This window comes from Rutilus rutilus, assembly GCF_951802725.1.
Source record: "Rutilus rutilus genome assembly, chromosome: 17".
Lineage (NCBI taxonomy): Eukaryota > Metazoa > Chordata > Actinopteri > Cypriniformes > Leuciscidae > Rutilus > Rutilus rutilus.
Window position 1 is genome coordinate 33,482,089 of NC_140230.1, and position 17,611 is coordinate 33,499,699.

General features: G+C 35.7%; 1 protein-coding gene across 4 annotated transcripts in view; it reads right to left on the reverse strand.

Moving 5' to 3' along the window:
• Positions 1-17,611, reverse strand: part of plekhg4b (pleckstrin homology domain containing, family G (with RhoGef domain) member 4B) — a 69,103-nt gene that overhangs the window by 16,692 nt on the left and 34,800 nt on the right. For all 4 annotated transcript variants that reach the window (XM_084384980.1, XM_084384979.1, XM_084384978.1 and 1 more), the window contains 11 exons: positions 11,687-11,890; positions 10,110-10,233; positions 9,828-9,921; positions 7,507-7,593; positions 7,298-7,414; positions 6,771-6,869; positions 6,307-6,449; positions 4,972-5,110; positions 4,226-4,348; positions 2,727-2,882; positions 1,169-1,974 (listed from right to left, as the gene is read on the reverse strand). In XM_084384980.1, the coding sequence (XP_084241106.1) occupies positions 1,169-1,974; positions 2,727-2,882; positions 4,226-4,348; positions 4,972-5,110; positions 6,307-6,449; positions 6,771-6,869; positions 7,298-7,414; positions 7,507-7,593; positions 9,828-9,921; positions 10,110-10,233; positions 11,687-11,890 (2,092 nt within the window). The remainder of the gene's footprint in view (positions 1-1,168; positions 1,975-2,726; positions 2,883-4,225; positions 4,349-4,971; positions 5,111-6,306; positions 6,450-6,770; positions 6,870-7,297; positions 7,415-7,506; positions 7,594-9,827; positions 9,922-10,109; positions 10,234-11,686; positions 11,891-17,611) is intronic.

Sequence of the window (17,611 nt, forward strand, 5' to 3'; positions counted from 1 at the left end):
AACAGTAAAATAATACAAATAATATATACAAAAAATTTAATAATTTCTATTATTTACTATTATTACTAATATTTGTGGTCTTTATTTTTTGCATCCCTGCACGATGCTTCACTCACCTGCTGTTTATTATTATAATAAACTTATAGTGAAACAAATCAATAAAGAAATAGATTATAATAGTTAAAATAAATCTGTAAAAATGTGTATTAAATAATAATAATTAATATTTTTTATATTAGTAAATTACAAAAAATAAAACAAATAAAGAAATATATTACTGTAGTAATAATACTGTAAAATAAAAATTGAGTATTTAATAATAATATTGTTAAAAATAATAATAATAATCATAATAATTAAAGGGGTGGCATAATGCACTTTTCGAAAGATGTAAAATAAGTCTTTGATGTCCCCAGAGTGTGTGTGTGAAGTTTTAGCTCAAAATATCCCACAGATATTTTAATATAGCATGTTAAAATTGTCACTTTTTGAGGGTGAGCAAAAACGCACCGTTTTGTGTCTGTCCCTTTAAATGCAAATGAGCTGCTGCTCCCAGCACACAGAGGGCGGAGCTACAACAGCTTGTGTCCTTTTACCTCACACAGAGACATGCACTGAAAATTTCAAAAACTTTTAGCCTTTTATGTTCAAACCGAAGTCAGAAAGATGGAGAGACTCAAGAAGAAGTAACAACATGTAGACAACATTTCTGAATGGTTAGTTGATGAATTTATGTAGCTTATGTGTAGTTATCTTCTAGTCATTGATTAGCATATTCTGTCTTGATAATCTATAAATCGTATTCAGGGGGCGGGGTTTATGTAAATTCTAGGGTTGGTGATGTCACTAACCCTGGAGGAATGTTGTGTAGTCTCTACCAGCCGTTTGTTGTAGTCCTTAAAAAGCAATTTCTTTAAAAGCAAATATCTCCCTTTGCTTTGAACTTTGAGTATTGTAACTTTGCAGATGTTGTTAATGCTCAAACAGCAACATTACACACTAACTAAAGTTAGAAAAGTGAAATCATATTCAACCACCCCTTTAAAAATTATTTTTACAGGACAACATTAAAAACACAGATAATTATTAATATTTATGTTTAATTACTTCCATTATTTACTATTGTCTTGTTTTTCCAGTTAGCATCCCTGCACAGCTCTCCTCTCACCTGCTGTGTGTCTTCACGTCCCCGGCGCTGTGTCTGCAGGCTCTGGACGGGGACGACATGCTACGACTGCGGCCCAGAGACGGACTCTTCACGTCTGGCCGCTGGAGCTTCTTCTCTACACACACGTTGTTGGTGACCTCCAGTCCTTTGATGTAGATGCCCGTGTACCCATGATGCCCGGCATCCGGGTGAGCTTTGTCACGCGCCGTCAGCTCGTAGCTCATGGTTTTCTTCATGATCTTTTTGAGCGGCTGCTTGCGCTGACGTGTGGCCGGTGAATGAAGCGGCTCGGAGTGACACGAGGCGGACGAGTCGACCGTACAGTCGCTGTCGGTGTCGTCAAACGGGGATGGAGAGAGCTCGCCGCTCTCCGGTGGAAATGGGAACCGGCTTCCAGAGAACGGTCCTGCTGAATGCGGTTTCTCATCTTCGTACTCAAAACACAATGTGGAGGAAGAGTTGCGAGTGGGAGGCTCCGAGGAACCTACTCCGTTTTGGGTTTCCAAAAGTTTTGTTGTCATAGTTGTAAGTGAAGACTCTTTGGCAGCATTGGCCAGTGCTTCCTCCAGCTGCTGTTTGGTTTGCTGGCACTTCTGCCAGATGTTGCTCCACTGCTGAAGCTCCCGTGGGCTGTTGAGGTTCAGCACCATCTGGTTGAGCGCGCTGAAGTTGTCCAGGGAGAACTTTGTGGCTTCGCTGTGGTAATCCTGCAAAACATGCAGCACAGCAGGCGTGTAACTGACCGCGTTATCGTCCACCCTCAGCTGGCAGAAATACTCCTGGCAATGGACCATCCACTGGTTTGCCTGCGTGAGAGACGTTTTAATTAGCATTCACATTATCATTAGTGGTGGATATCTGCCATTTTTTAATTAATGCATCAGTAATTTTTTTCTGTTTGGCCGATAAGTGCTGCAAGTGGGACTTTTATTTATTGTAGCATGTTAAAATTGTCACTTTTTGAGCGTGAGCAAAAACGCACCGTTTTGTGCCTGTCCCTTTAAATGCAAATGAGCTCCTGCTCCCAGCACACAGGGGGCGGAGCTACAAGAGCTTGTGTCCTTTTACCTCACACACACATGCACTGAAAATTTCAAAAACTTTTAGCCTTTTATGTTCAAACCCGAAGTCAGAAAGGACACAATGGTTTGGCCGATAAGTGTTGCAAGTGGGACTTTTATTTTGACAGAGCCTGAGCATAGATATATTAGATTATATTTCACCTTATTTCAATGAATGCTTATTTTTTTCCAAGTAATATTTTTTTATGGTTTTGGTTTATAATAACCATGGTATAAATGTGTTTATTTCACAGATTTGTTTTATCAAGTTAAAATTATTACTTTTTTCAAATTAATTCATTTTAAAATGAATTATTTGCAATTACTTTGCTAAACATTATGTAAAATAAATATAAATTTAACTGCAGCAATTTGTTATGCATGTGTTATTTACTATCTTTAAATACAATTTTAAACATATATCAGTCAACCACCAATTATCATGACAGTAGTTGCAGCAAAATAGACATAATGCAATTAAAAAAACATGTTTTTACCGATTCGTAGAACTCGTAGAGGTTGTGCAGGACCTCCAGCTCGTTCCTGCGTGCCTCGCTCCGCTGCAGGACGGTGCTCATGTGCTGTTTGACCTCTTGAAGGCTTGGACCGGCTTTAGACTCCTTCAATAACACTGCAGCTTTCTTCTGCTGTTCCTACAGGAGCAAAATCAAGACCACATTTAGTTGACCTTCTAATCCGAAATTACTTAAGACTTTTCCCTACACACTGACCTATAGCGTCTATTTTTTATAAAAAAAAATTTACACAACACTTACATATAATAATAATTATAAATAACAATAAATATAAATAAAAAATACAAATAATTATTTTAAAAAAGCCTCTCGAGCCCTCAAGGTCCACTTTCCTGCAGAGTTTAGCTCCAACCATGCTCAAACTCACCTGCCAATAACTTTCTATTCATTCTGAAGAACTTGATTAGCTTGTTCAGGTGTGTTTAATTAGGGCTGGAGCAAAACTCTGTAGGAAAGTGGACCTCGAGGGCCAGAGTTGAGAACGTACGTATACAATGAACACTTTACTCTCCCATGAGGCCACGGGAGAGGATTTATGAACTGACACTGGTAGGTCACATGACAGTAACAATGTGTAGTGCTGTAACGGTCACCAGCTGGAGTGCCCTTGAGAGCCACCAGAGGGCACTCCACATAAGACTATTATCACTCACAAACTACATTTCCCATAACTCACTGCCCGGACTCATCACTTATCACTGATCACATTCACCTGTACCTCATTCACTGATTGCATTCACCTGTGTCTCATTATCCTGTTAGTCTCAGTCTATTTATACCATGTTCATTCATTCACTCACCGCGAAGTCTTGTTTAAGTGTTACACTGCAATTTCGAGCGTTTTCCTTGGTTTCTTGTCTTTTGGTTTATTTGATTTCTTGCCCTGTTCCCTGGATTACTCTTTTGCCTCTGGTCCCTGCCTGTTTTGTTTGTTTCTTTGTTGGTTTGTTTGGACTGCCTACCTGTGTTTTGACCTTTTGCCTACACTGGATTACGCCTCTGGATTACCCACAATAGAGCTGCGTTTAACCCTTAACCCTCGTGTCTCGGAGCAGTTTCGTAACAAGTGCTATGTAGTACGTCCGAATTTTATTCAAAGTACCCCTATTCACACTATGTAGAACATACTTTTTTAACGGTCGGAAAGTACGTTCAAATTCAACCTACTTAGACAATATGCGATTTTTGACGCAGAAAATGTTTTATTATTTCATGAATTCATAATTAATGGAATTCCTGTAGCTAAAAGAGTAGTGCATGGTGTCGGTTTCCCTGTAAACTTTAATTGTCAGGATTGTGTCTAGTGCCACTTCAGTAAAAGTGGTCCAGTGGTACAGGAGAAGGTCAAACTGGTTGTTGTTGAGAATGAAATCTGACTGAAGCCTTTTCTTGAGCATCCTGGGACAGTAACATGCCAGCTCCTTTTTTCTTTCGGCATTTGAAACTACGTGGACACTTACTGTGGACTCCTCTATGAACTGCGCCAGACTCTGTCTCATGTCCTGAATGGAGCTCAGAGACAGACTGTAGGAGTCCAAAGGAGCCAAATGTTTCTCACTCTCCACATAAAACCACCTCTTCACCTGAGGAGAGATACAGAAAAACATGATCATCCCATAGTCTTCCCCAATCATCCATTATTATTTCAATAAAACAATAACAGTCAGGTCACGGAAGTAAAATTCATTCATTTACACCGCAGGCAACCTAATTTTCAATGCTAACATATTTTAATGAGCTGCCCTATTATTAGTTAATGTTGGATGTTGTTGAGTGATTTGATTGCATTATCCACAATGCCTTATTTATTTATTTTTTATCACATTCAACTCTTAAGATATACCTAAAGAGAAAATTGATGAGAAAAAAACATGCAGAATATAACGCTCATCAATGTGCATCACTGCATTTGTGGATTTATCAAATCAGGTCACACTTTATTTTGGGGGAAGGCATATTCACTATAAACTACGACTTTTGCCGCAATAAACTCCTAATTTACTGCTTATTAATACTTAGTAAGGTTGTTAAGTTTAGGTGTGGAGTAGGATTAAGGAATGTAGAATATGGTCATCCAGAATAAGGCATTAATACATTCTTTATAAGTACTAATAAACAGCCAATATGCTAGTAATATGCAAGCTAATATTGGGAGAATTGGTCCCCAAACTAAAGTGTTACCGTAATAAAGCACTGTATTTTTCACCTCCTCGTGTCGCTCCTGTAACGTGCGCAGCTCCAGTAGCGTCTCCAGCTGTTGCAGTGATTTATTAGACAGAATGACGAGTTTGTGGACCTCTTCATCCACCTGGTTATACAGCGCACTGACCATATCCACAGCGTCTCTGCACACGACACAACGTGAGGTTAAACTTAGTGAAACACAAATTGAGATGGTTGAAAAAGTCTGTTGCTCAGCAAAGATCTACAAGTTACTCAATCAAAACTCAATTTCGGATGTATCTGATAGCCACTCCGACTCAAAATGAGCCAATATCCAGGAGTATATGATCCTATGATGCCGGTTTTTGCCAACTCAATCAATCACTGAACTGAGACATGCTGAGAACTGACTGCCGAGAGTTTCATAAAGGGATTTGTGATGTCTTTTGCTGAAAAGCATAAAGCATAACAAATAAAACGTATTGGAAATATAGCAGTGATCCGATGGCAGTAGTTCTTGAGTCAGATAGATGAGAAACACTACATCACATTAGTGCTTTTATCAACTTTAATTTAGTAAAAATACATAAAAAAGTAAATGTACATTTTGTTTTGATGGCTCCTATTCATGCAACAAAAGTTAAAACTTCAATGGTTGCATCATGATGGAGCATCACTTTATTTCTTCTACATCCTTATGTTGTACTGTCACATATATTCACATAGTAAAATAACTTTTTCTAGGCCTATCAGTTATTTTTTAAAAGAACTGATAAGAATGTAAACATGTACCTTGAAATGCAATGTAAGTCGCTTTGGATAAAAGCGTCTGCCAAATGCATAAATGTGAATGTAAAAAATGTACTATTCTTTATGTGGACATTTTTTTACAGGCAAAACTATATATATATATATTATTTTTTTCATGCACTGTTCAATTATGATGTTTTGGGCTATTTTGCTCAACTCCAGCAGCTTTACATACACTAAACTTTACAGTTTATTCCTATCTATATTCTGAAATGTTTTACAGAAATACATAATTCGCCTGATTAATACAACATTTATTTCTAAAAACATGAAGGCGAAGATGTATTTTAACTCTAATATGTCGAACAAATGTTCAGATTTATTTTCTGGAAATGTATGCAAATTAATGTATATTTAAACATAACACTGTAAAAAGAAAACGTATAATTAAAAATTGAATGTCTTAATACACTGTTATCGAGTAACTGGGGAAGTATAGTGATATCTATTAGTTTCAAATTCACTGGTCATGTCTTGCCTTAAGTGGGAAAATAATGAATGGATCTTTTATCTTGACTGCCAATTCTCAGTATATAATCATCCATCAGTCCTCTAATAAAGTCAGCACCTGTAGTTCTCGTTTTCACACATCTCCTCTTTCCTGATCCGCGCCAGGAACGTGCCGCCCTCCAGCCGCAGGCGGTTCAGTTTAGTGTCATCCAGAATACTCTTCATGAGCTTCTTCTGCTGGCTGAGGATCTCTGACACCTCCTACAACACAATGTTCAACTCTTAATGTTCAACTGACCTTTTTCCCTTTTGGTTACTGCACAACTTTCTAAAGAAGATAATTTGAAGAATGTCGGTAACCAAAACAGTTGATGGACAAAAATACTATGGAAGTCAATGGGGTCCATAAACTTCAAAATATCATCTTTTGTGTTCAGCAGAAGACAGAAACTCACACAGGTTTGGAACGACATGAGGGTGAGTAAATAATGACAGAAGTTTCATTTTTGGGTGAACTATCCCTTTAACGATACAGTATTTCCCAGAGAATGACCATAAAATCAAAGATTTTGACAGAATTACCTCAGACGTCTCCAGATTGCCGATGTTGTTTAGTGTCTCAATGGAGCTCTGAAGGGAAGAGATCGCGGCGCTGCAGCTCGTCGCAAACGGTTCGATTTTCTGCCAGGAGGGGAAAAAACAAGCAAACAAACTTCAACATCATTTTTATGTATTTAAGTGTATTTTCTTCGAGATAGCTCAATGTTTCTGTATTCAGGATGTACCAAAATGTTGATTAAAAAGCTAATTATTAATAAAATCATAAAAATTTAAAATATAAATGATTTTTTAAATAAAAAATAAAACGGTAAGGAAAAAATTGTTTACTTCCAAGTCACATGACCATTAACTGATATCAAAAAAACATAACCATGCGAATGTGTCTTTCAATTTTTTTTTACTTAAATATTATAATATATATAAACATTCAAGAAATAATTAATTTACTATATATATATATATATATCATGCATATATATCATGCATATATTTCATGCATATATTAAGACAAAGGATTTGGGCTGAGCAACAATGTGTTGTAATTGCACCTGTCTGAAGTGAATATAGTGGCTGTGGTCGTATGGGAATGTGCCATCAAAGTCTCTGGTGAGCTGAGACGAGTCAATGTGCTTCTGTAGAGCTTTCAGAGACGTCAGGACTTCAAACTGCACAAGAACAGAGCAGAGCAGTTAGAATAAACACACATTTACACAGACTGAGATCAAACCGACAGAACAACACACAGTCATTTACTCACTGGAACCGTGACGTCTCTCTCGACTTTCACTGCCGCATCTTTGTCCACGAGAAACAAAACTGAGTAAAGTGCATTGGGTTTAGAAGTCTGGTGGAGAGAAGAAATCAAAGAGCATGAATAAATACAAAATTAAAATTAAAAACAGAAATAATAATTTAAAAAACATACATATAATTACAAAGGCTAAACAGCTAAAAAGCTATTTTTTGAAACTATCGTTTATCGTTATCGCTGTAGTTATCATCCTTGGTGTGAACGGGCATTAAATCAGGGATTTCCCCCATGCTAATATTAACCCCAGTTAATATTTCATTAATTTAACAACATGTCCACAGTTCTCTAATGTCAATTAATGTGCATAAGCAAATAAAATATTTAATCTTTTTTTTTTTTCTTTTTTTTTTTTTAATTATTATTATCTTAAAATTTTTATGATTTAATTAATTATTTGAACCCCTTGTAGTTCCCTCACAAACCCTGGTTTATATCATATATTGTACAGACATTAAAAATCAAACAACAACAAAAATATATATTAAAAAAACATGGATAATTACAAAGACTAAACTGTTAAGATAATTTATTGCACATAATAGTGCTAATAGGGATATATTTAAGTCATTCGGTGCTCTTTTCTCATATTTTGCCTGTGTTTGTTTGCATGTTGGGACTGATCTGAGAGTGGGTTTAAAGGAGACAAGCTAATACAGGCCTCATCTCCGTCCCTGAGGACAGGCTTTGCTTTCGATGTTTGACGTGAAGCAGGCAACAGCTGATATACAGAGATATACAGAGCTGATATACAGAATACGACAATCAGCACGCTGAAAAAAAGGCCTGACATGTTACCAATTTAAAAAGTAAACATGACCACAGATACTTTGAGCTATGCAATTCACACATCTCAAAATGTGTCGAAATGAGGTTGAAACTGTCGCCGTTTGCCTGCGCACTTGCCATATTTCTGGCTTACATCAAATGTGTGACAATAATAAGGTCTTGCAACTTGACTATCCATCACGTTTTAGAAACATCTTGTTAAAATGTGAGTATCAAATATGATCCATCAGGCTTTTGAGGAAGGTTTATTTGATCATCTCTCAATCATCAAGTAATGTAATAATGTATGGTTTTCTAAAAATGAGAACTGCTGCGTCTGTGTGTAGATAAGATAAGCAAAGTGTATGCGCGTTGTGCACACGCTACATTGATTATGGCCAAGCATGCGCCCTTAAAATAGCATATGAATAACATGACTTTAGACTAGGTTTTTCCTGGTCAGTGGTGGAATTGTTTTCTGAAACTGCAAAATAGCACCAGGGAACGTTTGCGCCGGAACACGCCTCCTCTTTTCGCTGAACCGCCCCCGGGAGCGCAAGTTCATTCCCTAATTGACCGACGTGCGTCTGTGGAGGGGAAAGTCCGCTGTGCGTCGGGTGCAAAATAGGAATGATACATGCGTCGGTGTACTAAGTCAATTGCGCTGGGTGCAAGATAGGGCCCTATGTGTTTTGAAACTACAGAGCTTTGATCATAAAAACTAAGAATTTTGTCCCAATTGAATGGGAGATATAGAGATTATGCAAGTCGTCTGCTATATAAAGATCTCATTGATTTACATTACAAACTATCAGAATTGCATCTTATTTTTTGGCAATTTTAAAATCAGCATCTGCACAAAATTGCATATTTTTGCTCAGTTTGAGCCTTTGGATAAAATTGAGGAGCTTTTTACTCCATATTCTCACTGCTTTTTACTATATGAGCAATAAAAGACTGATTTAACAAATATGATACAAAACATAAAACACATATGCACATTACTTTTATATTTAAATATATATATTTAATATAGGGCAGCTCATTAAATAAATGTTCCATTTAAAAAAAAAAAAAAATTTCTGACTACTATTTTGGTAACACTTTAATAAGATTTAATCTGTCAACATTAGTTGATGTATTAACTAACCATGAGCAACACATTTGTAACAGTATTTATTAATCTTTGTCAACGTTAGTTAGTAAAAATTCTGCCGTTCATTGTTTGTTCATGTTAGTTCACAGTGCATTAATTAATGTTAACAAATACAACTTTTGATGTTAATAATGTAGTAAATTTTGAAATGAACATTAACAAAGATTAATAAATGCTCATCATTATTTCATGGTAACTAATGTAGTTAACTAATGTTGAATAATGAAAACATTGTAAAGTGTTAGCATTATTTTACATGTCAGGCGTTAAAAAACAGGGTGAAACAGCGAGGGTTTGAGACGTGGCATTCACAGCTGATCTGCACTGGAAGAGCGCTTCGTCTCACCTGAAACTGAGACAGGGCTGAGATCAGTGTGGACGTGGCCTGTTGTCTGCGAGCGTCTACGAGAACCGTCAAACCCAGATCTCGCTTCTCCCTCCTGAAAGAAAGAAGAAAAAAAACGCAAGACACTTAAACACATTTGTCTTGCAAATAAAAGCCTGTGACACAACTGCCTCGAGCGAATCATTTCCATGTTGATTCAGTAAACGGCGTCCCCACTCGTGCTGCCACAGAGATGGAAACACAGGCAGTGAGACCCCAGCGTGTGTGTGAGGCGTTTCTCACCGCAGTCTGTTGCAGTAGTAGCAGAGCAGCTCGGTGATCTGGTTTGTGGTGCGACACGCGTCTGTCCACACCTGGTTCCTGGTGCACACCTGCAGCACTGCTCTCCCACTGCGGTCTTGGTTACCTGGAGCAGAGGTCAGATGAGTAACCCGAGAAATCACACTGCACTCTTCACTAGGCCTGAACCCTTTGGGGGAGAATTCTTCTAGGAATTGTTTTTGTTTTTTTTGTTTTTTTATAAAATTTGCAATTGCAATTTAAAATGCATTGAAAAAAGTTTCAGGTTTGCTGTGCTTGTTTGTAGGGCTGGCCAAAAATGTTGTGATTATATCAAAATGACTGTAAAATAATAACGCGGTAATAAGCGGGGCGAGGCCGAGAGCTGTGGGAACGGAATGTTAAAGTCATCATGAAATCAAAATTGACCCTATCTGTATTTACTTTGCAAGCGCACATTACTAGTCTTGTGGTGAACAGTTAATCAGTGCAAGTTAATACACAGAAACAAATGTGTGTGTCATGGTTCATCTTTAATCTGAACATTTGCTTCCGCTTTAGATCGGCGTTCCTTCTCTGATGACGCCAGTTTGACGGCTTGGGTTGAATATCCTTTAACCACTTCCCTCCGACCGTCAGTCTGCTATAGTCCTAATATGTCTGTATGGAAATATGTCATAACTCTGAAGTCAAGTCGGCTGCAACTTCTGGTTCACGGGGACTTTAGTGACACCTGTGCGACACACCGGTCTCGAGTCTCACGGAGGAGATAAGTGACGGCAGAGATAAGACCAGGCCTGGGACTAAAAAAAAATGTATGTCTTTTTTTTTTTTTTACTGTACTAAAGCACAAAAATACCATAGTATGTTATGTCTTTAACTTTGTTACAAATAATACTTCTTTTTTTTTTAATTATGATCATAATTACTAAATAAAAATATGAAATAAAATATGAAATATTACTATTGTAAAACCTAGTATTTAAGAAAAATATTATAATAACGACAATCATAATTTTACAGTAAAATTACGATACTTATATATTACAATTTATTTATTTTCAAATGAGCTTGACTTCTTAATTTTCAATTTCCATCAAGCTTTTATTAGCCATAGATTTTGAAGACATGTTGTGATTTCTGTTTTATTTTAATAAGGGTTATTATTGTTAACTAAAACTAAAAAACATAAAAAATGCATTACCTGAAATAAAATCAACATTAACTGAAAGAAATTTATAAGAAATAAAAGAAATAAAAGAAATTTTAAAAAAGTATTTTATTTCAGCTAGTTGCCAAGTCAACGTTTCTCATTTTTATTTAGTTCAAGTCAAAGAACTAAAATAACTAAAACTAAATAAACTAAAAATTAAAAAAATTAAATCAAATCAAATTCAAAATACTAACAGAAACTATAATAATATATCAATGATACTAAAATAACACTGATTTTGATTAATCATGCATTCCTACTGTTCATTTTACGATACATTAAAATGCATTAATTTGTGAGTGTGTGTGTGTGTGTGTATATATATATATAAACTCATAATCTGTTTCTGTTCAGCTGATGGACGTACCAGGTAGCGTTATGGCACCAGAGGTCAAGAGCTCCTGGTTGAGCTGGGTCATGAGTGAGGGCAGCGGCGGGGAACAGACAGCAGGGGGCGTCGTGGACGGGACAGGAGAAACCGCGGGTCTGATGGAGGGTTTGGGAGAAACACACTCATCTCCGCTGTTACTGTTCCTTCTGGGACCTGAGCGCAGACCATCATCAGAGAGACCTGAACAGATCAGAGAGTGTCATCTCATTATCGTGGGATATCCTGAACACGCACTAAATATCCACTGAATATGATGATTGTGATTTAAAATTAAGGAACATTGTGAATATTCGTATAGGCACATTTTATTTTTAAACTTCAGCAGCAAAAACTGATTTAGAGTTGGTCAGTTCAATTCATTTTTTTGTGAATCGTTTAAAATGCATTGATTCAAAACTAGCTCAAACAGTTTCAGAGAATGCATAAACTGATAAAATGTATATTTTGAATGCAAAGTAAATTGCTTTGGCTAAATGGATGCATACATGTAAATGATTTTAAGCATTTTAAGAAACTAAAGCAAGATACACTACTGTTTAAAGGACATTTCTGCACACCAAGGCCACATTTATTTAATCAAAAATACAGTAAAAACAGTGAAATATTATTACAGTTTAAAATAGCTGCTTTCTATTTGACTATATTGTAAAATGTAATTTATTCCTGTGATCAAAGCTGAATATTCAGCATCATTACTCCAGTCTTCAGTGTCACATGATCCTTCAGAAATCATTCTAATATGCTGTTAGCATTTCTTATTATTATCAATGTTGAAAACAGTTGAGCTGCTTTGATTTTTGGTGGAAAACATCTTGAATTTAATGCATCTTTGCTGAATAAAAAAAAAAAATCTTACTGAAACCAAACTTCAAAAACACAATGATGAGCTTAAAACGAATCAAAAATACATTTAAAATGGCAGAGTTGCAAACAATCAGTTCGTTCGCCAACAAATTGAACCCGCAGAGTTGCACAATACAGGGCATATATTGAATAGACTGTCTGATGGTTGGTTTACAAAAACTATACAGTGAGTCAATGTTGAGTCACGACCGACACCAGGTGTGTGAGGCAGACACACAAACACACACGTCTGATGACGGTAACACACACAGCTAAGTTTTTCAGCCCTCGGGCTCCGGATTGAGGAATGCTGTGGCTGACATTCCCAGCTGAAGCAGATGTTTGTGAACTTTCTCCAGAATCCAAGCCCTCGGGCTGTTTCTTCCAAACACAGCAACCCAAACAACACAACACAACACAACACTGCTCAACACACACTCATCCTGAGAGGAAAGGGCTGCGGCTCAACACACGCCACAGACAACTCTAAGAAAAGCTACATATTAACTTCCCTCTTTCAAGGCTTAAATTATCCAAATAAAAAATTACATTGATGTTTAGTGAAACTAAACACGCTCAATACACTGAGCTAGAATTAATATAATATTTATATGTTAATATAACATTTTATGGCACAGAGAGGAGAACTTTTGAATAAAAAATCCATCAAATTGAATCGAATAATCCTTACATATTATTCATATTATGAAATAGGAAATTGAAATAGAATTTTAAATGAGTAAAAAAATGAGTAAAAAAAATTCTATATTTTTTATATATAAATCTTAATGGAACAAGGGAATGGACCGTATAGTTTATGTGATTCCTATATATATATATATATATATATATATATATATATATATATATATATATATATATATATATATATAATATAAATTTAAGATTTTATTCATACAAAATATTTTATTAAGCTCTAGATTTTTTAACGTTTTATTTTCTAGTTTTTTTAACTCATTAAAAATTCTTAATTTACAGTATGAATATTATGTAAGGATTTTTCAATTCAATTTGATGGAATGTTACTATTAATTGAAATGTGTAAATCTTGAAAAAAGGCTTTTTTATGAATGCATTAAAGAAAGATCACTATATAATGCTTTTTACATAAATAATACATTTGAATAAATAAACAAATAAATAAGAATTAATTAATAAACATAAATAAGCCCTTTAGAACTCCTATAGTTTGAGAAAAATAACCCTGAACTTGAGCAAATAAAGATCTTTTATAATTAGATAAGGCTAGTGACAGTTTAGTGAATTTCGAGGACATATTGTATAAAAATGTTTGTGCAATTTCAGTACATACAGTAAAAGCACCTCACGCACTTACAAATAAACAATGTCAAGTTATCTTTTTGAAGTTTTAAACTTCCTCCTCCTCCACTATTGTCTTTTTGATGACTTCATTTCCTGTGTGAATCTGAGACCTGAGTCCTTTTGTGATGCACTTCCTCAACAAGCAGAGGAAGCTTGAAATGGACACTGAAACCTCTCACACAGAACACAGACTAACACCGCAGAACTAGTGTTGGTGAAGAAACTGTGAAAGAGAGATATATAACTACATTGAAGCTACAGATTATTTATGCAATATATACTATTATTTTTTTTAACACTTTACTTGAAAACCTGCATTTCTAAATGTAATTGTAACCACAGTTATAATACATTATAATACTTCATTTTTACACTTTTAGAAAGTATAATGCATTAAAACACATGATGAACAAACCAATTTGATGTGTAACAAGGAATCTGCAAACATTATAATGCATTTTAACTTTACTGAAAATATATGATGAATTGCAAAGTCCATTATGATTTTTTTGTATAATGCATTTAAAGGCTTCAAGTAAAGAGCTTTTTTTTTTTTTTTTTACTTTTACAATATAAATATGATAAACAGGATCAAAATTCGATAAAAAGAAGAAAAAAAATCTATGCCCCCCCCCCCCCCCCCTCCCCTCACCTGAATGCATTTTTCTGAATGAATGAATTGTTAAACTTATTATAATACCAGATATAATTACATTTAATGCAATTAAAAAAAAAAAAGAATAATATATAAACTCATCTGAAAACTTGATAAGCAACATTAAACTAAACATTACATTGTTAACTTTTTTTCTTTACAATGTTTGGAATTGTAAATAAAACAAAGATTATTGGAGTAGGTTTTAAAAATACTAAAATACTATTTCAGTCTTTCTTCAAATGTGAAAAATCTACAAGCAATTTCTGTGCAAAATGTGTTGCAAATACACTTTGTTGAATCAGTTCATTTGTATGAATCATTTGAATGAACTGATTCACTGGACTGAATCAGACTGAAAAAAAAAAAGATTCGTTGAATTTAATAAAAAAATGTTATGGTAAGTGGTTGCACACAATTGATTTTAGCTACATTTAAACAAATGCATTAAGTTGAACTTAATCAATTTTAGTTCAACTTAATGCATTTGTTTAAATGTAGCTAAAATCAATTGTGTGCAACCACTTACCATACATTTTTTATTAAATTCAACGAATCATTTTTTTCGTGCAGGATTTCCAATGCTACATATGAGTTTCTTTAGTTTGCTCAGTTGTAAAGTTGTGCACCACTTCAAGTTGGAAAATGTAGGTTGTTGCTGGGAAAGCTAAAACAAGTTAGTAGTGTCGTTGCTTTTAGTTATTCACTAACCAACACTGTTCAAAAGCTGCTGTGCCAACAACATTTGGTTGACTTTGCATGCGTCTCTCTGTGGTATCATGGGAACCAGGTTATAATCGCAAGAGACCTAATGGAATCCCAAAGGCCGGGCAAAACCACATCACCCGTAATCTGATCCAGCCTCAAAGTCATTGGCATTTGTTTTCTGAACAAAGTCTGAGCTGACCCTTGCTTCGCTCGGGCTTTGTAACAGAACAGATATTACGTAGAGATGGGCTTCACTCTTTAAGCCTCTCTTCAGCATCTCCACGAGCCCAACAGGACACAATGCTTCCCATTATGACGGAGCGAGCCATCTGGATGTGAGCTTCACATCAGCGCAGGTAAGCGGCACAGAGATCCTCCCTCAGGTGGTCATCGGATCCGCTGTGGCTTCATGCCCAGACTCAATGGCTCGGATTTTTATGTGTGGGAATGAGAGCCAGAGAACAGAGGGACTCTGCAGATTCCCAGATGGGAATTTACCTAAACCACTCTGTGTGTGAGAGCCATAGAGAATCAACTCACTTCTAAAGCCACTTTCATTCCAGACTTGATGTGACAAGTCATATTTCATCTTTACACTAAAAACAAACGGGCTGGTAGTAGTTAAAGACCATATACCATTCAGGCTGATTAATCATCTAATGTTTAGCCATTAAGAGATTGACAGATTAGCCAATCAAAAAAAAAAAAAATACATTTTTTTTTTAATAATAACAATAATTAAACGATTAACTTATTCCCTTATTAATAAATTATTATTATGATGATCTTAAGTCTCACATTTTTATTCAGGCCTTTTTATGACCTGTTCTTTATTGAGCTTGTATTTGAATGTATTTGTAACATGCGTGTGTGTTGTCTTGTTTATTGTTACTTATTTTTGCTTGTAAGGTGACCTTGGGTGTCATGAAAGGCGCTTTTAAATTAAATGTATTATTATTATTATAATAAAAACAATATTAAATAAAACTATAATATATTATTCTTTTATATAATAAAATATAAGTATTAATATATATATATACATATATATATATATATATATATATATATATATATATACAAACAATAGTCAACATTTGAAGTGGATCAAAAAAGTTTGTCAAAGTTTGTCCTAAGACAAGAACGGATATTGTTCAAAATTCATGTATAACTTTGATGAAAAGTTTTGATCCACTTCAAATTTTCAAATTTCAAATCTTCAAATTTTGATCCACTTCATATATATACCGGTATGCCACTTGGCACAGTGAGTTAGGACAAAACCCTAGCTAAAAAAGAAAATATATGGGTTTTGCTCATAAATGCATCTTCTTGTGGACAGTTAGGACGTGGTGTAACCCTTTGACACGAAGTAACCCAAAATCTTAAGAATGCCGAACAGTTCGGAATTTCCTGAGGATAGACCCCAAAAACACTCCTGGGCATGAAGCACTAGACGGAGGGCAAAACACTCTTTCTTTCAAACACTCAATAGCAGGAAGAGCTAAATAAAGCAGTGCAAAGCCTTCAGTGCAGTATCGTGCCTTTGGGGTCCATCATGGCTGCGCATTACAGCAAACATGTCAGAAAGACAAGCAAGCCTCTCTTACAGGGCAGGGCCGCCGAAACATTCCAAAACACACGCGCTATTAGTCCTCACATGCAGCCAGTCGCAGGCCATAAAATCAAGTGGAAGGAATGACAAGCTGTCTCCTCCGATAATCTGCTCTCAGATGAGCTCGTTGACGGTCCTGCTTTCTGCTGCCGGTGATAATTACACAACAGAACAACTGTCTGGAACCAGAAGCTTTCAAGGCCTCAGGCGACATGATTTGATAAGGGAAGCTTGTCGGGATGAGTACACTGCACTGAAGAAATAAGAGTTCATACTGATGGTAAAGAAGCGCTCTGCACACTAAACGCAATGCCAATTAGATTCCAGCGACAGACAATCTCTGTCTTTACAAACGTGATGCGGCAAAATCAATCACAAATCACAGCAAATCAGAAGAGTGTGCAGACGGGGCTTTCTCTGCAAGTGTTTAAAGGGATAGTTCACAAAAAAAAATTACTCCCCCGCATGTCATTACAAATCCGTAAGACTTCCGTTCATCTTCAGAACACAAATGAAGATCTTTTTGATGAAATCTGAGAGCTTTCTGTCCCTCCATTGACAGCTACGCAACTACCACTGACGCTTACGTTAGTCTTACGGGTTTGGATCGACTAATTTATACATTTTTGGGTGAACGATTCCTTTAAGATACATATTTGCTGAAACCAGACAGTATATGAATAAAGTATTAGAGCATTTGCCTTTCAAATATTAGACAGAACTGTTACATAAAGAA